The following is a 22,976-nucleotide window of genomic DNA, read 5'->3' on the forward strand; positions in this document are numbered from 1 at the left end:
CCTCTCTGTATGGAATACCGATAGTACCCCATACAGAGACTATCAGTGTTTTCCCTAGTCGTGAGTTTGACATAAAGCTTCCTGATCGTGTCTGTATCTTATGTTGACATTTGTGCGGGAAGCGGTATGTGTGTGTTTGTGTTTGCTTGACGGACCGCCGCGATCTGTGGCTGCGGGCGCTGAAATGCTAAACCTTTCCTGGAATCGGATTCCCGGGAACCTCCAGCTGAACCGACTCTGCAGCAGCACTTTCCACAGAGCTCCCTCTGCAGCTGTGCTCTCATTTAAGCAGAGGAGCTTCTCCTGTCCAGACTTCTGGAACCACTAAGACGTTTATTCACTGGATTTAGGTTATTTTTTAGTGGTGGAAATTATTTTCTTTCGCCTTGATTTCAGGTAAGTTTATGTCAAACATATCTTCAGTAATTATGGACGTTTGACTGTAATGCATGTGCTGTAGTGGCTGTTGTTTGTTTTTTATTCATGCATTGTTTCCCTCTTTCCTGTGGATTCCAAAAAAATAAAAACTCTCTTTGAATGAAAATATTATCAAGCTATTTGACATTATTATTGTGCTTTCTGATGGAAACATACAATAACACGCACTCTGGATGATTTCAGGACTTTATTTATTTGTTTTTAATTTAATTTGGTGGCAATCAGAAATTTACATAATCTCATTATGGGAGTGAATGCCTTGAACATTTCAGGCTTTAATAATTTAATTGAATCAGTCTGAAAGAAACACTTTAGATAAAGCTCCAGTTATTTTAGGAAATAAGAACTGACCGAACAAGTTTGAACTTATGGGGGATTTTCCAACAATTTTACATACAGTCCTAGTATTTATATTATATTATTTGAATAATTTTCCCTTGGCAAAATAAACTGCATGCCTTTGTAACCACCAACAAGCTTTTTAGATTTTTTTTCTTGATATTTGAGCAGTTTTCTTAACCGAGATGGAAACATTTATTGAAATTGCCTGGTTTGCTAAGCATAGACAAAACTTTTTAGCAGTCTGTAAATGTTCATTAGTTTTCAGCTTTATTAAGAGCAGCTATAATGTGTTTGCCCTGTTGGATCACCTAACTGTGTCAATTTCATAACAATCTAGAGACAAACTTGAAGCTTTTGCATCCTTCTTTTTCATTTCCCCGTCTGTTTTGTGAAATCCAACATAGGCAACGACTGCAAACAAACCCTCAGCATAATGCTACCACTACCATGTGCTCACATGTTGCTAACTTCATCCATCTACTTTTGTGGATCATGAGTTTGTGTATGACTTGATGGGTTAAAAGCTTTAGGGAGCCCCAGGACTGAAGCAGCGTCTGCAACCTGCAGTTCCGAGCTGCATGCAGCTTTTTCCAATTTGGTTGACAATAATAAATAATCAACTAACTCTTTTAAATATAGACATAATTTAAAATGTCTATTTTAAATAATGCAGGTTATTACCTGAAAATGCAGGTTATTTCACAGAATAATTGCACTGAAATCCAGGATAGAACTAAAATTAACATCAATATTTTTAGATCTAGTTTTTTTTTCCTTTTGCCATTAGGTTGTGTGCTGAACATAAATATCCTGAAATAATAAAAGAAAATGCTAACTTTTTTTTAAACCTAAAAATAGAAATAAAATTGTGTTCCTTTAAAACATCACAACAAATTTATCATTGTAGATTTTTATCAAAAATTATAGTTGCTCTATTTCCTGAAGTTGGTGTAACATTTGTGGCTCTAAAGTAGTTTTATTTATCGGAACTGAGGGAATAAAGGTTGCAGACCCCTGAACCCGGGGCAATCATAGCATGATTCAGCAGATTCAGCTTTATCTCTTAGCATTAGGGATAGCAAAGTCTTGGATGATTGAAAATAAACCTGCAGAACAATAACTCACCTGTGAAAGTCGATTCTTGATGCTAACTTTTATATTTCTGGCCCTGATCCAGTGTCAGGCCGTAATGGTTGCCCGTGCAGCGACCATCTTGCATCACGAGGAGCCGCAAAGTTCCTGCTACCCACAACCATTGCCTCCAGCCTGGCACCCGGCACAGGACCTCCAATGCATCACCACCAATTTCCAGTATCTGCAGACCACAGGTAAACCAACACCTGGATCAGAAAGATACCAACTCACATCACTTATGTTACGCAAGATGAAGGTCACATCTTGGTGTATTTCAATGACTATATTACATCGCCACATACAGACGGTAACGCAACTACCGTAACTAGTCTTTTGGGTATGCAATACAGAAAATTTTACCGCATTCTAGGTATTTGTGAACTTAAAATGGATGGTTTCATTCTACTCTGTATCCTTAGAATCAGAACCAAACATAGAGGAACAACATTCAGCTTAGAGAATGTTTCAGTTCTACTAATCTGGAACAAACTTGCAGAAAACCTCAAAACTGCCAAAACACAGAAATCCTTTAAATCAGGGGTCTCAAACTCCAGTCCTCGAGGGTCGCTGTCCTGCAGTTTTTAAATGTGCCACAGGTACAAAACGCTGGAATGAAATGGCTTAATTACCTCCTCCTTGTGTAGATCAGCACATAGACTTTGAACTCATTTAAATAAATACAACTAATGAGCTAATTATTCTATTCAGGTGTGGCGCAGCAGAGGACTGGAGTTTGACACCTGTGCTTTAAATCAAGGCTAAAACCGGTTTAGAGCTTCATTTGATTCATAATAACTGGAACATTGATCACCATATTTGATGTATGTTGGCTTGATCATTTTGATGATGGCATTCAGAAAATGCAACATTTATTGCTGTTTCATAATTAGTTACTGTATGGTGTTTTCATGATATAAAGGACGAAAACATTTTTGAACTGCCTTGTTGCTGAAATGTGCTGTGAAAATAAACTTCACTTGACAGATGAAAACATTTCTTACAATGAACATTTAGGAAAATTGTAATTTCCTAAAACCTTGTGGGTTTGCCAGAGACCCAAGCTTTCTTAAATCCAGCCTTGCATGATGCCAAATGTAAAATCCCTTATGGGACCCAAGCACTACTTTTACAAATAAAAGTAAGAAAGTATTTGGTAAGAACGGTTACTCAAGTACTGAGTAACTGATCAAAACATCAACCAATATTTAAAAATTACATAATCAGACAGACCAAAATACAAAGCTGTTTGGAAATGTTCATATCTTAAGGACTAAAATCAAAATAATTTGTATAGATAACATTGTTACAACATAACAAAGTCAGAAATATTTTTTCCAAATATATTTTTTTTAATGAAACTTTAACAAAAACTGCAGTTGCGTGTCTGTCTGCTGAATTTTTATGAGTGACTTCATTCAGTGAAGTTAGCCACAGTGGGTAGAGTATCAAATATTTTACTCAAGTGGGAGTAATGATACTTCATAATGAAGTTACTTAAATAAAAGAAAATCTACAATGTTGTAAAAATACTCCTAAAAGTATTTTTTTCCAAAAAGTTTCTAAAAGTTAATGTAACTGAGTAAATGCAATGAATTAACACTCGACACTGCTCATATGTAAATGGTGTGGAGGGGTCCTGTTCTTAGTGCTGCCTCTGTAAAACAGACTAAAACACATTTAGCATTTGTATCAGTTGAAGTAACACAATTAGTGTTGATACGAACTAGTATTGTCTTAAAAGACAGAACCTGACATTTAAACTATTTTCTATTCTCCAGGTTGGTACTGGGGTTCTATCTCAGCGAGCCAAGCTCGGGAAGTTCTCCAGTCCAAGTCTGAAGGGACATTCCTGGTGCGGGACAGCAGCCACCCTCAGTACATGCTGGCCCTTTCTGTAAAGACCCGCTGTGGGCCCACCAGCGTGCGCATCGAGTACAACAGAGGCAGCTTCTGGCTGGACTCCACGTCGCCTCAGTTGCCTCACCTACAAGCGTTCCCAGACGTTCCGAGCCTCGTCCAGCACTACACCGCCTCAGGCCAGACGGCGCAGGACCTGGAGTCCGTCCGGCCCCAAACCAAGCCGGACCCAGTGCAGCGCGCGGCTAAAGACAGCGGCGTTCCTCTTAAGCTCCTGCGTCCGTTGCACAACGTGCAGCAGGGTTTTCCTTCTCTGCAGCACCTGGCACGCCTCGCCATCAACAAACACACAAACTGCACCGACCAGCTGCCCCTCCCAAAGCCGCTGCTGCGCTTCCTGCAGAACTACCCTTTCTTCATATGAGCCCGGTGGACGCAGAGGGACAAAGATACAGGAACATGGTTGGGATTCCTGTCCATGACTATGGATGTGGAGCTGTGTTAGATCCTGCATCAGATTCACTGGAGCACAGGGAGAGAAGACAGAGATGGCCCAAGTACAAGAAACCTCAACGTTACTTCACATAAATGAGTTTGGGCTTACTCCAGCACAGCAGCTTTTCCTAAAACCGATTTCTACGTTTACCTTAGCGACTGTGAAATCTGCAGTGAAGCCCAGCCAACATGTTTTATTCTGAGCTGCAAAAGAAAACCTGTGGATTTTAGATGGTTGGCAATGAGGCCGAGATAACTTTACAGAATAAACCAAATTATCTGAGCTTTTGAGTTTGAAGAACTTTAATCCCTTTAACACTGGAGAAGAAGGTTAAAAATGAGTGGTGGTCATGTTTATGTCAGTCTTAACACAGTGCAGTGTGTGGTAAATATATGCTGCAAAACTGAACCAATTCAGAACTGAGGATAATTTACGTCTTGTTTCTGTTGGACATGCAGTTCTTTTGCAAAAATATTTCTACCCCTGAACTTTTTCACATTACCTAATTTAATGTATTTTATTAGGATTTTAAGTTAAGACCAGCATAAAGTAGCACACAATTATGAAGTGGAATGAAAATGATGTTTAAATTTAAAAAGATAAATAAATTACAAATGAAAAGCTTTAAAACCAGGACATGCACATGTGCTCTGATATTCCAATAAAAATCTATTGTAGCCAGTTGTACAAGTCACCTACTTAGTTAATAGAATAATCCATCTGTGTGTAATCTAATTTCAGTGTAGCTTCAGCTGTTCTGTGAAGGCCTCAGAGATTTATTAGAGAGCATTAGTGAACAAAGAGGGCAGGGAGAAAGTTGTAGAGAAGCATAAAGCGGAGTTAGGTTATAAAAACAATATTTCAACCTTTAAACATCCCACAGGGAGCTGTCATCAAGAAAAGAGTATGGCAAAACTGAAACCCCCTATAATTGCTAAACAGACATGCGTTCTGAAAATCTGGAAGAGTCGCAAGAATAAAGTTATTATTGAGAGAAAACTGAGAGATGTCCCTTCAGCAGTTTACCACAAACTATATGAGGGACACAGCTAACATGTGGAAGAATGTGTCCTGGTAAACTGGGATTTAAAAATGTCTTTTTGGCAATTTGTGGTGGAAAACTAACATTACACATTACCCCGAACACATCACACCTCTGGTATGGTGATGGCAGCATTAGGCCTGGACGGTATGGCTGAAAAATGTATCTTAATACAAAACTTTTCATATCAGTCAATATCGCTAATTATTGAATTTGTTTTGTTTTAAATATCTGAAATACTGCCAAACTGGTGGTGTGACCTTTCCTGTTTTATCCACAACTCCTTCTCCGGCTGTTGTACTCATTGTATTCCTTCACTCCACCCCGTTGTTTATTGTTTTTTAACAGTTATGAGGCACAGTGCCAAAATTTTGTCGGTTACTCAGCAGGCTGTTGCTAGGTAACCAAAGAGTGAATGAGTTGCTAGGTAACCAAAGAGTGAGTGCGTTAGTTGATTTCAGCAACTTTGCTAGCCGTGGTTAAGCGACTAAAGCCTTTCCTCTGCCTACATCCCCCAGAATGCTGTGCGGTTCTGAATTATGGAAAATTCTATTGGATGTCTAATCTATTGATGTTGACCACATGTCTATTGTATTATAATTTTTTGTTATTTGATTGGCAGCGTCATGAAGTGAGGTTGATTTTCCTCATCAGAAGCTGGAACAAGGAAAGATTGATGGGGAAAAAAATAAAGGAAACATTTTGTGATTAGAAGCTGCGAAACACTTGAGACCAGGCTGGTGGTTCGCCTTCCAGCCAAACAACAGACAACCCTATTTATGTAACCAGTAATGCGTCAAAATGACTCACAGTCAAAGTGGTTCATGCAGTCTACATTGAATTTGAGCTGCTTTACTACAAAGAAAGAGAGAAAATATTAAACTCTAGATGTGCAAAGCTAATAGGACAAAATACAACAATTACATTGAAAGCCAACTTTACGGTGCGTTGACACAGAGGGGGCTGAATACTTTTGCACATTAACACACATTTGAGATTTCTTTTTGTAAAAGAAATGAATAAATTGCATTATTTCCCTTCAATTTCATAATTATACAGCACTTTCTGTTGTAGACAGCGACGTTTATGTACAAGAAAACACTTGGAATTATTCATATCTGCAAAGGACTGTAAGTAAAGTTATGTTGCTACTAAAATTATGTGTTTTCCAGCAGTAATTTATATTTTTACAAACCAAATAAAGGACATAATATAAGTAGCATGTATTCTTAATATGTTCCTTTTTAGATGGGAAACAAAATTTCCTTTCATTTTCATCTAACCAAGGCCACTTTAACGAAGAACTGCAGATGATAAAAAATGTCTGTGAAGAGACTTTCTTGTTTTTTTTTTGCTAATTCTCAGAAGGGCATCATCATTTGGATTTCAGAGAAGAAAAAAATGTTCTTCCTTTTTAATGGCTGACCACTTCACTGCGCAGATGAATGAGAGGTTTTCATGGAAACACATCTGAGTTGGTTTCCACGAGTTGCAGCTGAACAACACCGAGAAAGCCTCTTATCAGGATTAGAATAAGAGCTGCAGCTATTAGTGCGCTGCTGCACCGGCTGAGAATTGAAAAATAATTATTTCTACTTCAATATCTTTTCCTCTTTTTTTTTAAACAATTATGGGATCTGAAAAGACTGAGTACAGCTTATGAAAAAGATCACATTTCCTGTTGCTGTTCTTTTTTTTTTTACCAATTCTTCAACACAAATGTTCTTAAATCCACGTGTTTTATTTGGTTTATGGTAAAAGACAAGATCAGATGTAAGAGTAAAAACGTCGAGATATAAATGTTAACCTTTATTATTAGAACCGATTTCAATAAATTAATATTTTAGTGCAGTAGTAAAAGCTCACAACAAAAAATATTTGAAAGATCTGTCTTTGTAGTTTATTCTATTTCTTCACTATACAAATTAGTTCTATTTTTACAAGCTCACCAGTGTTAACTTCTATAACGCCACAGACAGTCCTTTATCTCCTTTCTATATTTCTGTTTTGAATTGAAAAAAAAACCCAATGATGATTCATTTCTAGTTTTCTGGAAAAGGCCACCGGATTTGTATTTAACATTTCCTGGTATTTTTAAAAGGTTTGATCACAGATCCTCCACCATACTTCACAGGGGACATGACATGCTTTTCCACAATTGCATCACTTTGCTTCGTGATTAATCCCAGGTTAATCTTTTACAAGATTAATCTTATAAAAGGTTGATCTTATTCTCAAAGTCCCAATAAAGTTAAGCACATTTTGAGGTTGTTTTTTTTTAACACCTTCAAACGTAGCCCAAGAGGGCCAGGGTCCTGAGATCTATAGATGTGTCTCTGCTTCAACACATGGAAGTCAAATAAGAAGGTCATTAGCAGGACTCTGGAGAACTTGACGGCATCCTGAGGATATAATTTAGCCATTTGATTTAGGCGTGTTGAACCAGGGACACGTCTAAAAATTGCAGAACACTGGACCTCGAGGCCTGGAGATGAAGACCTCTGGGTTAGCTCAACGTCTAATGATTGCTATGGAGACTTGTTGACCCAAAGATGGTCCTTTTTGCTGAGCTTTGGAGATTTAAATTTTAACCTTCCTTACTGTCTTCTGCACTGTGCTTGGGTCCTCATCCAGACTTATTTGTCACAGCTACCATTGTATGAATAAACAATTCAACATTTATCTGAATGACATGTTCTCTTATGTTTCCTACTCTGAAGATTGATTAAACAAAATTAGTATCCAGTTTGAATTATTATTATACTTTCTATCTATCTATCTATCTATCTATCTATCTATCTATCTATCTATCTATCTATCTATCTATCTATCTATCTATCTATCTATCTATCTATCTATCTATCTATCTATCTATCTATCTATCTATCTATCTATCTATTTCGTTCATCGATAGTTGTTTTCTCATGTCCTCTTGCAGTAATCCTGTTTGATTATCTATTTCCAAAGGTAAAACGCACACAAAAAACATCCGTATTAACTACATAAAATGTAGCTAATCAACCCGGATATGTATTGACACGTTATAATATTGATGTATATAGACACATCACAGTGCATGTAGTCAGTTTTGAACTGTTTAGTTGTCCCCACCCCCTCACTTCCCTCCTGTTAATCCTCTAGCATCAGCAGCAGACACCGAGGCTAACAAAGCGCTACTTAGACTTCAGTTCAACAATCTTCTAACCAATCACTACGTAAGTCCATCATTCCTACAAACAAAATATACCTATATTTTTTTCACTGGGTTTTACTATGTACAGTTTAATGTAGTAGGTCTATTTTTAAAGTAGATTTTCTACCGACTCTTTGCCAATGTTAGCCACCTAGCTAATGGTACGATAAAACTCGTCTTGACTTCCGTTATGCCAAGCTAATCCTTGTTAGCCAGCTAGCCGTGCCAGTATGCGACTTTAGAGGAAATTGTGTTTAATTTAACTCATAGAACAAGCCTACTAATAGAGTGTTGTTTCAGAATTGGTTTTATAAACCCCAAAGTCCTTCTGAATTGTAAACATAATATAAAAACCTAGCTTCTAAGCTACATCCTGTCGTATCTAGTTAGCCTCCACAGCTAACATTAAGTCTTTTGTAAACAGAAAACAATGTTAGCCTGGTTTTATCCAGGTCATAAAGCTCTGCAGCGATTCGCGAAAAGGTGTGCCAGTAATTTATGACAAAGTAGGTCAGAAGGAATAATTAACCGAGCCAGATGCCGGGGTGGCTAACACAGTCGCAGCGGAAATGTATAATCGGAAAACAATATATCTCTAATTTGGCTAAAAAGTAATAAATCCGACATAAATCAGATAGATGTAGACAGTCACTTTTATGCCTGTCATTCTTATTTATTGCATTTGATGCAGTCTATTTTCAGCCGTAATGATGCAGTGACAGAAAGTAGGATGCTAGCCCCGGGTGTTGGTTTTAGTCGGGGTTTGGGTTTGTGTCAACACAGCTGAACCTGCGATGTGCTCACAGTTTATCACAGGCGCAGCGGGGCTAGAAAGTTGCATAATAAAATGACCCGCCCTGTTAAAGACAGATGACAACCTCTGGTACTGTGACTGGCATCCGTTGTTTTGTTTTGTTTTCATGCCCTCTTTTCTCTAGCGATGGCAGCAATTAGGAAAAAGCTGGTTATAGTGGGAGATGGAGCCTGTGGGAAGACCTGCCTGCTCATTGTATTCAGCAAGGACCAGTTTCCTGAAGTCTATGTGCCCACAGTGTTTGAGAACTACGTCGCTGACATTGAAGTTGACGGAAAACAGGTAGGGATTGTTTTCCTCTTCCACATTTCAGTCAAACAGCATTTTATTAGGTTTCAGCAGCTGATGGCTGGTCAGATCTCTTCTACTTCTCCCATTCACAAATAATAGAAATGTCATTAGACGCTATAAACAACCACAAAGTAGTAAAATAAAACAATTCCTTAAAACTGGCCAAAGTTTCAGAGCTCTCTCATTCTGCATAGATGAAAGTCTGCAAATATGGTCAAATGTTATTTTAGGTATTTGTAAATAAAACCTTCCTATAAGGAAAAACAGCCTATCTCGTTGTTTTTTGCACACTTAAAAGTTTAGAGGGCACCATATCATAAGATATTCACTTTTTCAAATAAGTGTCATCCAGTTAAATGTTTGAGAGGACATGTTAATGAATTTTCTATCAATTTAAATGAGGCTTAGGCATTCTTTCTATTATAATCAAATGTTTATTATTTATATCAGGACAGAAGCAAAGTCACACTGTGTGTTAGGCAGCTCTAAAGATAAACAGGAATCTACTATTACTACAAAGCAATAACAAAATGACTAGAGTTGCCATTTCTAAGCTGTATTTAGCGTCCTAGCATGTCTTTAGCAGGGTCATTTTGGCCAGCATTTCAAATAGCACCCTGTTTATATTCCCTCTAGATTTAGTAGATACTAACCTTAACTGTGAGATTTACAAAAGACATTTCCTACTCCTGCGTGTTTCCCTACAGACAGAATTGGACTCTTGAAAAAGGATAAAACGGAGTAACTTAACTGTAATACTTCCAGCTGACGCCTCGTTTGCCTGAAGCAAAAGTCGACTTTAGTCCTTATTCTTGTTTTTAACACCTCGTTGATACTTGGAGCCGTTGTGTCATCTTTCAGCAGCTGTTTCAACTTCAACAGTGAAGATTGCCAGTGACCTGGTAGTGCTTACGTACATGTATGAAGCATTCACCGACTGGAAAAAGATGAGGATTTTTAGTTTTGCCCAGTAGATTATCGATTAGGACCAGTTGAGTATAAAGTCATCTGGTTTTGATGCATCTCTCGATATAATCTGAAGTCAAACATAATATATCCATTTTAACCACGTATGGGCCTGATGTAATTTAGAAACTGTATGACACCTGGGCTCTTTGCTAACAGAAGTTTGTTTTTAAGCCGTACATATTTATATCTGTTTTTCTACACTTGTCAATCAAGAGCTAGAAAAATTTAGAGACCGCAGGGGTTTGAGTAAAGGAATGAGAGATGCATAATGCTCAGAGTAAAATATCATACCTTTATAACCATTATGAGCTTGTAAAAACATGCATAGCTTCAATGCTTGGGGTCGGTCGATAACGTTAAACTCCCTGCAGGTTGAATTAGCGCTCTGGGACACAGCAGGTCAAGAGGACTATGACCGACTCCGCCCACTCTCTTATCCAGACACTGATGTCATACTCATGTGCTTCTCCATCGACAGCCCAGACAGTCTTGGTGAGTTAAAACCGGGATTCTGTGAATGTTGTGGTTCATGTTTATCATCTAGTTTTCCAGCAATAGATTTTTATAATTGTTCTCAGTGCATAGGAAATCTTTATTAATTGACATGTATTATTCTTCGTCCAAAATTGTTATGGTTAAGTACAAATGTCTTGAAAGGTTATTATGTGTATAAATAAAAATATTCTGACCTTTACCGGGGTAAAAAATTAGCAACATAAAGAGTATAAAGACAGCTATTAGATGCGTTTATATTATTAATCTTTTCAGGAGTGAACAGAGAAATTACCCAAATTTCTCTGATCACTAACTCTGAATTTCTCAGTTTTCATGTGAAATGTTAATGACGGTATAATCAGAAATAAACTCAACTAATATGGCCTGTCAAGAAAAGCTTTCTCTAAAAAATATACAGTAGCTCTGAATAAACCTCAAATTGTGCAGAATTAGGACATGCGACAGGAAAATTACCTCAAACAGGAAAAGCCATACAGAAAACACCTTTGTGCTACTAAAAATGATTCTGCAACCTGTTGAATCAGGTTTAATGTTTCCACACATATTTTTAATAAATGACAGTGAGAAGTTGAGTGTTCTTGTCCAGAAGAGGTTACACTTAAACAACCTTAAACATGTGAATTAATTACTTTGTGCCCTCGTGAGTAAAACCCCAGAGTTGAAAGGGTTTTTATTTATTTTCTGTGCACTCTTTTTGTGTGATGATGCTTCTTGCTCCAGCTGTGTCTTTGATGTGACTGCTGGTGTCTTCTGTCCCTTTGCTCAGAGAACATCCCTGAGAAGTGGACCCCTGAGGTGAAACACTTCTGCCCCAACGTTCCCATCATACTGGTGGGAAATAAAAAGGATTTGCGTAACGATGATCACACTCGGAGGGAGCTAGCTAAAATGAAGCAGGTAAACCAGAAAGATCTGCTGATTTACAGCTTTGACCCACCAATATCGATTTCTGCTGATTCCAATTTCTTTTGAACTATAGTATAAAAATATACATTGAAAACATTGTTGAGAACATTGAAAATATGGTTTTCCTACTTTCCTGCTGTCATTGTGATTAGGAATGGCTGCAAAATACTGAGTAGCTGTAAAAAAAATCCACCCTCTGTTCATGTCATCTGTCAGGTTTTGGCATCTACTGCAGCCCGACTCCAACCAGTTGAATGTATTATTGGGATCCAAAGCATGAATTGATCATTCTTAGACTACGATAGCCAACATATAGTCCATTCCAGAGGTCTTTGGGGATGCGATTCTGCACACACTGATACTGCAGTAAGACAGTATATTGTCTGGTCCTATGCATAGTATTACAAAACGGTCTCCAAGTGCCAAGAGAATGTCGATTTTTACCTTAACAGGGATCGATTATGCTTCCTCCAAGAGGTTAGGATAGGTCTATGAGCTATGCAAAACATTTTCATTACATTTTTGCACAAAATTATTCTTAGATAATGAGATTTTAATCTGCTCAGTTCTACCTGTTTTGACCTGTTTTATGGTGTCTTGTCACTTTAAATCCTAATAATCTGCTGCTGGCCACGCCCCCCAACTCAAAGTTTACACTCACACGGAAAATGGCTGCAAACAGATGTGCCATTATACAACCATACATCTTTGAAATAGACCCTCCTGTAAAACCAACAAGAGTGCAGCAAGTGGTTTCAACAACAAAACACTTCTAGCAGCCATTGTACAGCACACACAGCTGTAAAACCAGCAGACCAAACATCCTGGATCTCTGCTTGGTTTGCTAGGCGACGAGCTGGGCTCGGCTGGGGTTACTAGGCAACGACGCATTGTGTTTTAACAATCAGGAGGCTTTTGAGACAGCTCTTTTTCCATACACCAAAAAACATTAACTTATTCCCAGAACACAGCTGGCCGGGTGTGTCTTTTAAAGCACTGGGTTGTTTTTAGAAGCAGTTGAGACCCAAACAGAAGCATAAAAAAATGTGAATTTTGCATAATAGGTCTCCTTTAACGCTGAGATTTCAATTCCCAAATCCAGGATGTTCCATGACAGACAGGAAGTAGAAGCAAATGAAGATAAAAGAGCAACTTTGTTGTACTCTGTTCAGCCTTGTTTGACGTTATCGAAAATACATTTAACAGCCTCTTAGATCATTGTTTAATACTTTAAATTGCTGACTTTCAGTCTCCTTCAGTCAGTAACAGCATTATTACTGAAGAGGTTTTTCTGTGCAGCCTCAGTGGTTAGTATGGTGCGTTTTTTTTTTTATTTGAATAAGATTGGATTTTCAAGTTTCTGACCAGCAGGTCACTGATCAGGGCTTATTAGACTGAATATCAGCCGTTTCAGTCATCAATCAATCAATTTCTTGGTGCCTGTTAATTTTTTACATCCTTTTTTTCCCCTCACATCAGCTGTCGGTTTTCCTAAAAGCCGCTCTGTTCTCCCCTTTCTGCAGGAACCCGTGAAACCAGAAGATGGCCGGGATATGGCCAACAGGATCGGTGCCTTCGGATACATGGAGTGCTCTGCAAAAACAAAGGATGGCGTGAGGGAAGTGTTCGAGATGGCCACCAGGGCTGCACTACAGGCCAGGCGGGGAAAGAAGAGCAATAAATGCGTCCTACTGTAAACTGGGGCATGAGGACTGCTTCCTGCAGGGGGTAGAAGGAGAATTAGGTCAACCCTACCCCCAGATAAACACACACAAAGACTGCTCTCCCCTGTTTTTACTAAAGGTGTAATGCTTCTACTGTTTTGTCTTAAGCAAAAGTAGTCAGGTCATCAGTATTCAACTTTAAGGTTATGGAAAATACTTTTTTGTACTTTTAACATGAGTAAAATTTGCCATAATGAAAGCTCCTTAAACATGTTGTATGTAATTGTAAAGGTCACCCCAGGGTGCTGTTGTGTCATACTTGCCAACTACAGTTAAGTGCTTAAGCCCTGCCTGCTGATCTGAGGAATGTGTCCACAGCCAACTAGGGTGAAGAACCTGCACACTGTGACCTGTAGTCCTTTAACTATTCCAACAAACTGAGGCACGCAGCGAGTCTAAACCCGGCAGCGTGCCTCCTAATATTAAAAACAATCCTCTGTGCATTGTGATCCAATGCACACTATTATACTGGAAACTGGTTTTGCTAAAAACACAAGTGTTTTGTGTAATAAATTACTTTGTAAGAATCTTGATAATTTGCTTGACTTGACTGAGACACACTGATAGAGGACCAGAACTTAAATGTAACGCTAACGCCGGCGTCAGGTGGACTTATGTTTTCTTGGGTTAAAACTTTCACTGATGGCCAGTTTGGGGTGTTTTTTTTCCGTTTCAATGTTGGTCAGGGTTTCTGGTTCAGCCATAGTGCAAGAAGTGCACACAGGAGATACGCTGGGCATTAGACATTTATACAAGCCACTCCTTTAGTTTTTTGTCTCGTCTGTGGAGCCTGACTAGGGACTAATTTTTGTGGAAGCAACTTTTGATAAACAATGGAACTACTTAGTAAGATATAAATTATATGTATCAATCAGGATGTTAACAGTTTGAAATAATAAACTTGTCAGTGCTCCCTGGTGGACAAAATTACCGCCTGCTTTTTGTTTTTGTTTGTTTATCCTCCTTGCAGCCAGTATTGGTACGTTCCAGTGATAATCTGTTCAGACTTTTATCAAACATCCAAAAGGATTTATTCAACATGCAACGTTTACAAGTGAACTGAATTGTGCCCATCGTTTACTTCAAGTTGCTTTTTTCTCCCCCATTACGTTTTTGCAGTTTATAAATTAGGCATACAGTAAACAAGCACACAAAGTAACGCTTCACATGTTGCTACATAGATGCAAATGGAGAAGCCTACTTTTGTAGACTAATTTCTTCCCTGATTATCAGACCTGCACTGGAGAAACAAAAAAAATCTGGTAAACTTTTGATTTAAAGAACCTTCTGGTTTATGTGAGCTAGGAAAATTGTACCATCTATGTTTTATGGTTCAAGAAAAACTCTGCATCTTTAAAAGACACCCAAACTTAATTATAAGACCAACTTCCATAAATACAGACATGAACTAGTCTAATCCCATCCCTGAAAACAATTCAACAACTTATAAATGTGACATCTGACTGTAAACATTTAGTTTGTTTATCTTGTCCCCATTTTTTCGCAGATATTCTGCATGTGATCCAGTTGAAAAGCAACACAAAGTAAATCCTCTAAACAAGCTGTAACATTATGTCTCATCAGTATGTCTGGAGAAAACTTTAATGTTTTCCATACACCTCCAAATCAGGAGGAGTAAAAAATATTTAATGCTTCCAGCTTTTCCCATCCACGTCCCATCCACCACTCCAATCAATTCCAAAATTCACATTTTCATCCATCAATCCATTTGTCTGTTTGTCCTTTTATTTTTATCCATTCAATCAATCCATCCACTTATGCATTCATTCATCCATTCTTATAGTTTAGGTTTTTTGTAGACTGTCATATTTAGAGAAATATCAGCAGAAATTTCAAATTAAACTTTAGTGGTTGTACTGCTGGAAAAAAAAATATATTTGGCCGTAGAATAATGGGTATGAAACCCGTTCAATTTAAAGTTTGTTGTTGTTGCAAGTGTCCATGAGTGACTGAAATACAAAGCCACATCCACCACCAAGTGAGATAACAAGACACCTGCCTGCTGAGTTATGTTGACACTCAAAATAAAGTAGGGTCCGTCTTATTTGGCAGAGTGAGGCATTGTTATGCTTCACGTCGCAGATTAGTGATCGCTGAAGGCAACAAACTCCTCCGTCTGCTTCTGTGAGACTCATTTTGTGCAGAAATATTCTAATGTTTTGGAGTTCCAAAAGTAGCTGTGTAACATTGTCTTGAGTTTTCTGCTGCAAAGCTACAGTCAAGCTGAACCCAAGTCGAATCCTCACTGCGATAGTCATTCGTTCTTCTTCTGGGGAAGGCCTGAACGAGCCAGAAACACTGGAAGCAGAGCGAGGGCTCCCAGAGCGGCCGCCACCAACGGTCTGTAGAAAAGCCAACCGACTCCGATGACGAGGAGAGACAGCGAGCAGGAGAGGCACAGGGCGAAGATCTTCAGGCCGAAAGACACCAGATCTCTGAGGAGAGGAACCCAATCCACTGCAAGTGAAACGGAGCGACAAAAACATACATGGGATGAGCTCCTGTTTGACACACCCAGGCTACGTTCACACAGCAGACAAACCAGGCTGAAAATACGCCGTTTCTGTCCAATTCTCATCTTTTCACCCCAAAAATTCTGATCTATGCCACTTCCATATTTGGTTGTGATTTGGATACATATCCAATTGTTTTCAAAGCATTTGTAGACTGAATGATCATGTCGCAGTTTATTAGGCTTTATGTCATTGATGTGAGACATGATTCATAATTTTTCACCAGAAGAAGTCAGATGCGGTAAGTCCGGATGTAAACAGATGCAGAAAGTTGTGATCACGTAAGTCGTTTTGCGGTACGTAAACCTTTAACGCAGAAATCTGACTGCGGTCAAGTTAATTTATGGAGTATTACTAAACAGAAAAAAAGGAGTAAATTTTCACCAGAAAAACTCAGGAAATTTGGGATTAATCTCAAACATTTTCTAGAACAAACAAAATTAATTTCAGAGTTTGGAAAGTTGAAAATTTGCTAGAAAAAAAAAATCTAACATTTTGAGATTAATCTCAGCAATTTTTAAGAAAAAAAAAACAAGGAAATTTCATGAAGTTTCAAAAATTGAAAATTTTTAATTTTTGAAATTTCCTCCTTATCTAAAAAACTTCTGCAATTATAAGGCAATGGTGATAATACGCCATTGTAGGTTTAATAATAATGCTAATATGAACAACCACTCAAAAAAAAGAAAAAAAATTATAACAAATAAAAAATCCGAATTGAACATCGAGGCCTGCAGTGTCAGCATTGATTTACCCAGAGTGAAGAGGATGCGTGTGGTCAGCTGAATACTAACGAACATGAGGAACCAGCCTGCAGCCCTCAGGCCCCACGTCTTCATTCTGTTGTACTGATGCTCCTTGGCGAACACTTCCTGCACATTAAAACACAGCTGCATTAGTTAGGAAACATACGACATTAGAAAAAAGGAGGGAAATATAAAGATTTTAAACCAAAAGAAACAAACGTAAATCCACACCGACCTCTGCAGTGAGCTCCTCCAGGTAGATGATTTCCAGAAAGTCTCCAGACTTTGTCTTAAAGGGCAGCAATTTCTCTCCTTTCTGCTTAGCTACGATACTCACCTGGAAAAAGTTTAAATGCTATCAATACTCACCATCCAAACACAATCACATTCATGGCTTCTTATCGAATTTGTTGTTTCAACTAAACATTGTCTCTCCGCTGACTTCCTGCAGAAAGTTATGATTACTTTCTGCAGGGAATCAAAAAATTAGTCACTGTGGTGACAAAATCTTAAATTAATATATAAAAATTATAGGGATACTAATTTGTTTCTGCAACTAATGAATAGGAACTCTCCATACAATTTAATAAAAAACACATTTCTAACATCCATCACATGTTTTGACACTGCAGGTAAAGATGTGTGAAAACATTTTTTAAATAAAATAATCTACTATTGCAGAAGCATAACCTTCAATTCATTTTTAATTCAATCTTCAGTTGAAGTATATTTAGTCAGAGAGGAAAAAAGACAACAAAATATGGATTTTGATTATATTTTCTGACTGTAAAAATAGGAAAACTGAAAGATGACAATGTTTGAGTTTCTTATTTATTTTCTTTTTTGTGTAGAATTATATATTTATATGTAATTTATTTATGGATGGATGAAGATCTTTATTTTTGATAGATAAACTCCTTCAAGAATTAAAAAAGGTGTTATTTCACCCCTTTTTGAGCTTTTCCCTCTAGCTCCTTCTCTGTCAGTATGTTACCATGGTAACAAATAAAAATTTGTTCAGAGCTTGGCGTGTTACCATAGTAACACACCAAATAAAAAAAGACCAACCGTTAAAAGTCTCGCCTGATCCCAGAAGTATTTCTTTATGAAATATTTCAACATTAGGAAATACTGTATATGTAGATACAGATGCTTGTTTTGTTTTTATTATTTAATCAGTCACATGTGCTAGTGCAAAATGATAATTATTATTATCTTTTACACTTACTGATAATACATTATTAATATTATTATTATTGGACCACCTACAGTTAGCGGCGGGCCAAGGTGACTGTTCTCACCACTCAGTCCAGCAAACGAGAACCTCACCCGGACGTCCCCGACCTGATCAAATAAAAAGATATTAATAATAATAATAATAATAAAAAAACTCATGTCTGATTAAAATTAATAAGTGGAACCTGGATACTGTGAGAAGCTGTCGATGCTGACCTGTGGCCGGAGCGGGAACTGAGTGTGATAGAAGTAATCATCATGGATGGAGAGGAAAGGATCCAGATTAAAGACTGCGAGATCCTTCAGACTCAGAGTCTGGAAGTTATTGATCTGCTCCACCAGGCCTGAGGAGGAACCATCAAAATCAAAATTAACATCAATTAAATTTGAGGTTAGCATCTTTAGCTGCATTTTCATTAAAGATGAAATTGCACAATTTGAAATGACGAAAATAAATTTGCTTAATGGAAACCCGCCAATTTCAAAAAACTACTCATGTTTTTTTTATAAACAGTTTTTGTGCTTTGATGAAGTGGCTCTTCGACTGTATCAAAATGAAAACTTTTTTTTTTTTTGCATCATATGAGTCACGTGATCAACAGTCACACAGTTCATAAAAAGTTGAGTGTCTTTCGAATGTGTTGAATCCAAAGCTCTTCTATAAAATCACTGACGACACTTTTCCCAAAATGCTGCATAAGTAGCCGCTCCTAAGAATGAGGGATTTGTCACTCCAACAGCTGAATAAGACGCCAACGTCTCCTCTGATGACTGACAGATGATGAGCGTCATGGCTGAATTATGAATATATCTCATGTAACTGTTTACATTTGTCACTGCCATGATGTTAAATGACTAACCATGTAAACAAGCTGATTCACCTGTGATTTTAATTACTTATTTAATGGAAAAACAGCAATTGCAAAATGTTAATTTTTTTCAGCACTAGCAAATTACAGACCAATATTTGAGCATATTTGTAATGGAAACAAAGCTACCGACAGAGTTTCAGAGATTCAAATACCTTTGGACAGAATCAAAGGTCCCACTCGGACGTCCTGAGCCACCACTGTCACACTCTCCACCGGCATGGCGCTGTGAACCAGCAGCTGAGTTAAAACCGCGCAGCACAAAAACGAGTCATCTTCCAAACATTTTCAGTACCTCGGGTTCTGGTGGCCGATTTCCTTATCGAAGTTACGACTGTTAACCACCTCTGATTTCCACTCAGTGTCTAAAGAAATAAACCAAGGTTTCTCACCACAAGCTGGTTGAGTTGATGCAAAAACCACAACAGGTGAGCGCTAAAATAATATCAATAATAAAATCAAACTCACTGTAGGTGTAGGTCGTCTCAGTTTTGGTTTCTCCATTCTCTTGGTAATCCCTGAAATGATTTCAGGGTCAAGGTTTTGCTGCTTTCTAAAACTTTTTCTCAGTCTGTGTGCTGACATGCAGGGAGCGGACATACCTGCTCTCACGATGCTCCACCCACTGGTACATCTCCACCTGCCGCTGCAGCTTCACGGCCTGGACCACCACCCTGTAGCTGGGGTCATGGAGGGGCTGGGCAGAAATGAATCAGATTCAGCCCATCAAAATCACATGGCATGAAGAAAAGCTAAGAACACGTTAGACTAAAAACGGAATCTACACACAAAAAAATGTCCATTTACATTAAAGATACATTTCTGTGACAGCTTTTGTGTATCTTTCCCTCAATGTTTTTATATATTCTTTGATTACTGCACATCTATTTGTTGAATTCTATGCAGCTTCACAGGCAAAATTAGTTGCTTTCCTTATTAAATGAAATAATTAGCATACAATAGCCATTAATGGAATAGGTTTTTATTTATACTTTTCTCTGCTTGGTTTCTATAATTGTAAAATGTGACCAAAATTAGAGGTAAGAATGCTAATACAAGTAAACTTTGAATAACTGACTATTTTTTCTCACTTTCTTCTTCTACTACTCTCCAGTTTGCATTACTTGTTGTAATTTCAACTGTTAACTTCATGTTTTCTCTCAATTTTTTTACTCTCCATAGAAGCTACACCTTGTCTGGCATTTGGATTTGTCTGCAGAACCTTTTGTCCTGGATTACGGCATCGGTTGGCATAATGCTGCCATCAAATCATAGTTCTCCCTCTTCTGCTATAAACCTTTTACTTTCATGGGGATGATTGAAAATAACCCTACATCAATAATTCTGTTTCTTCTTGTGCATTCTGCTTTGTCTGCTCAAACCCCCATTCGGTCGTGGCAGATGATCGCCCAGCATCCAAACCTCCGTTTTCATGTACAATTTGTTGCATACTAATTACCACAGATTTCTGTTTGAACCATTTCTCCGGTCCAGCTATGAGTTTGGATCACAATAACCAAAAGGAAGCTATTGAGTTTAAACAATGACAGCTTACCTTCAGGGTTTGCAGCTCTGCAGATAGATGAACTAAGCGGTCGTTGTTCTGCAGGTCGAGGATTGGATAAGAGCCCAGCGACTTCACCTGAGAGAGACCTTCATCCAGAGAAGAGGCAGTTTGCAAAGCTCGACCCTACGGAGATAAACGAGAGAAACCTCTTCTTACTTCTGTCCTGGTGTCTTCATTTGACATAGGCAGCAGCAGCGATGTGAGACACTTCAAAACAGCTGTTTTCTCGCTCAGAGACTGTTTCTCACCTCATTAGTGAAGAGAACGTAGATGGAGAGGAAGAACAGACCAACGCCAACGACTGTCCCTCCTGCCGTTTCACTCAGACGCTCCAGAAATCCAGGATTTGATTTAACAGATACGCGTCTGTGTTGGTCAGGCTCTGGTCCTGAAAACTAAAAAAAAGTATAAAAAGACACAGCTGAAAGTTTAATAAAACTATAGGACATAAACATACAAAGTAAAAACTGAATTTGGCAGTAGTAAATATTTATGAAACAGAATTAATTGTGAAAATGATTTCAGAATGTCATTTTTTTAGTTCTTCTCTTACTTGATTACTTCATAGCACCAACTCTATTATGGACAATTAGAAACTCACGTCAACCAATCAAACTTTAGAGTCCATTTAGTAAAGTCTAGTTTATTTATATAACACATTTTAACAAGGCAAAGTGCTTTACAGTCATCAATTATGAAACTAAGCAATAAACATTACGTTTTTAATCTAAATGTCTTCAAAATGATCAACAAAAGACACTTCAAATATGTTGATCAATGTTTCACTTACTACTAATCAAAGGTAACTCTAAACAGGTGGGTTTTAAGCCTTAATTCAACGGATTATCTCCTTGTTTCAGCAGTTTTGCAGTTTTCTAGAAGTATGTTACAAATTTGAGGTGTATTGAAGCTTAATGCTTCTTTGAACCACGGAATGTTTAATATGTTAAAGCATCAATATAATTAGATGCAGCTACGTCTACGCTTTTATCTAATGTATAACAGTTTTATTTAAATTATCGTACATTATTTAAATATTAGTATATGTATATTTTAAAACAAATGCACTAAAAGAAGTTGAAGGGATCCGCAAATTGAGTCAAATTAAGTGGGTAAGTTACAACTTTGATATTATACAGACAATTTGGAGTTGATAGAAGAAGTAAGTGAACGTATCCGACTGTGTCTAAACTTGTTGTTTGGGCGTCAATAGCTGACACACCTACATAATGTAGGTTTACATAATGTCTCCGTTTTTTCATAACATATACCATAATATTCTACCACAGTTCTACCATGTTACTAGCACACACACACAGTTACAACTCTACTCACTGTGAGATCAATACTAAAAGATAACTTCGAGTTAAATGCTTAACTCAAGGGACAGGAAGCATAACTGCTAAAACTGTATAAAGTAGTCTGTACTTTGTTTAAAAAAAAAAAAAAAAAAGCAACAATAAAAAATACTCTCTATGAAGTGAAACTAAAGTCGTGTAAATTATATCACTCACTGTCTGCTCTGAAGACATTTCTTTGATTTTGGTCAACTCTGCAGGCAGGAATCACAAAGATGTTAGCAAACGAACGGCTCGCCTGCAAGGGTTCGCTTACACACTGGCACGGAAGGTCCCGCCTTCAGCCCAGGAAAGGCGGAGTCACATAGAAACGTTTAATCTCAGCTCCCGCCCTGGCGTGCGGGCCCTTTAGTAAAAACCGCGAGCGTAACTGCACCGATGGCGTGACGTGGAGAATCATGGGTAATGTAGTCTTTGTTTCACGTTCGGAAAAAAAAACAGTTAACTAGCCAGTTAAATATGAAGATAAACAGAAAATTTTAAATTAATTTGACATGTTTGACTAAAAAGATGGTAGAATACCAGTTAGTATTCTACCATTACCATTTAGTATTCTACCTCCAACAAACATGATTTTCTACTTTTACAATTTAAGACTGAAAATTAAATATACACCTACGCTGACAGAAACAACACTTTTTCTTGCCATCATCAAACTTCTGGCATAAATGGATGTTTGACCACTTTTCTTATCAAAACAGGTATTTGAATTGTTCTGTATAGTAAGGTCACGGATTATTATGGCCATTAAAATCTGTGACCAGTGTCAATTTGGTTAAATATAATATAAAAAATATATATGAAATATGCAGCCCATAGACGGTTCTAGACAAGAGGTAAATGTTTTTTGTTCCATTCTTTTTTAATTGCCACGTAGGCAGCAATTTATTCACATATATATGCATTTATTACTATTGATACTTTAATTAAAGATGAGTTGTACA

At 37.7% G+C, this 22,976-nt stretch overlaps 3 protein-coding genes across 3 annotated transcripts; 2 read left to right on the forward strand and 1 right to left on the reverse strand.

Moving 5' to 3' along the window:
* Positions 1 to 127: 127 nt before the first annotated feature.
* On the forward strand, positions 128 to 5,505 carry LOC102233161 (cytokine-inducible SH2-containing protein-like). The gene is made up of 3 exons (XM_005807320.2): positions 128 to 396; positions 1,958 to 2,108; positions 3,693 to 5,505. Exons 2-3 carry the CDS (start codon positions 1,970 to 1,972, stop codon positions 4,193 to 4,195), a joined length of 642 nt encoding a protein of 213 aa, XP_005807377.1. The 5' UTR covers positions 128 to 396; positions 1,958 to 1,969; the 3' UTR covers positions 4,196 to 5,505.
* Positions 5,506 to 8,415: 2,910 nt separating this feature from the next.
* Positions 8,416 to 14,644, forward strand: LOC102222710 (transforming protein RhoA). The gene is made up of 5 exons (XM_005807280.3): positions 8,416 to 8,524; positions 9,441 to 9,598; positions 10,948 to 11,068; positions 11,859 to 11,989; positions 13,522 to 14,644. The coding sequence occupies exons 2-5, from the start codon at positions 9,443 to 9,445 to the stop codon at positions 13,693 to 13,695; spliced, it is 582 nt and encodes a 193-aa protein (XP_005807337.1). The 5' UTR covers positions 8,416 to 8,524; positions 9,441 to 9,442; the 3' UTR covers positions 13,696 to 14,644.
* Positions 14,645 to 14,736: 92 nt separating this feature from the next.
* On the reverse strand, positions 14,737 to 22,294 carry tmem43 (transmembrane protein 43). Its single transcript, XM_005807319.2, has 12 exons — positions 22,189 to 22,294; positions 20,923 to 21,069; positions 20,663 to 20,797; positions 19,710 to 19,804; positions 19,576 to 19,625; positions 19,403 to 19,472; positions 19,263 to 19,333; positions 18,455 to 18,582; positions 18,272 to 18,346; positions 17,238 to 17,339; positions 17,011 to 17,128; positions 14,737 to 16,200 (listed from the first exon to the last, which is right to left on the reverse strand). The coding sequence occupies exons 1-12, from the start codon at positions 22,204 to 22,206 to the stop codon at positions 15,998 to 16,000; spliced, it is 1,212 nt and encodes a 403-aa protein (XP_005807376.1). The 5' UTR covers positions 22,207 to 22,294; the 3' UTR covers positions 14,737 to 15,997.
* Positions 22,295 to 22,976: the final 682 nt, after the last annotated feature.

Source organism: Xiphophorus maculatus, chromosome 20 (genome assembly GCF_002775205.1).
Source record: "Xiphophorus maculatus strain JP 163 A chromosome 20, X_maculatus-5.0-male, whole genome shotgun sequence".
Classification (NCBI taxonomy): domain Eukaryota; kingdom Metazoa; phylum Chordata; class Actinopteri; order Cyprinodontiformes; family Poeciliidae; genus Xiphophorus; species Xiphophorus maculatus.

Bases quoted from the DNA above. Each gene is read 5' to 3' on its own strand.
- LOC102233161 (XM_005807320.2), top strand. From the start codon at position 1,970: ATGGTTGCCCGTGCAGCGACCATCTTGCATCACGAGGAGCCGCAAAGT. The intron at 2,109-3,692 runs GTAAACCAACAC...TCTATTCTCCAG, and splicing joins CCAGTATCTGCAGACCACAG to GTTGGTACTGGGGTTCTATC.
- tmem43 (XM_005807319.2), bottom strand. The intron at 20,798-20,922 runs GTGAGAAACAGT...TTATCTCCGTAG, and splicing joins ACGTTCTCTTCACTAATGAG to GGTCGAGCTTTGCAAACTGC. The intron at 17,129-17,237 runs GTCGGTGTGGAT...TTTAATGTGCAG, and splicing joins TGGAGGAGCTCACTGCAGAG to GAAGTGTTCGCCAAGGAGCA.
- LOC102222710 (XM_005807280.3), top strand. From the start codon at position 9,443: ATGGCAGCAATTAGGAAAAAGCTGGTTATAGTGGGAGATGGAGCCTGT. The intron at 11,069-11,858 runs GTGAGTTAAAAC...CCCTTTGCTCAG, and splicing joins CGACAGCCCAGACAGTCTTG to AGAACATCCCTGAGAAGTGG. The intron at 11,990-13,521 runs GTAAACCAGAAA...CCCTTTCTGCAG, and splicing joins AGCTAGCTAAAATGAAGCAG to GAACCCGTGAAACCAGAAGA.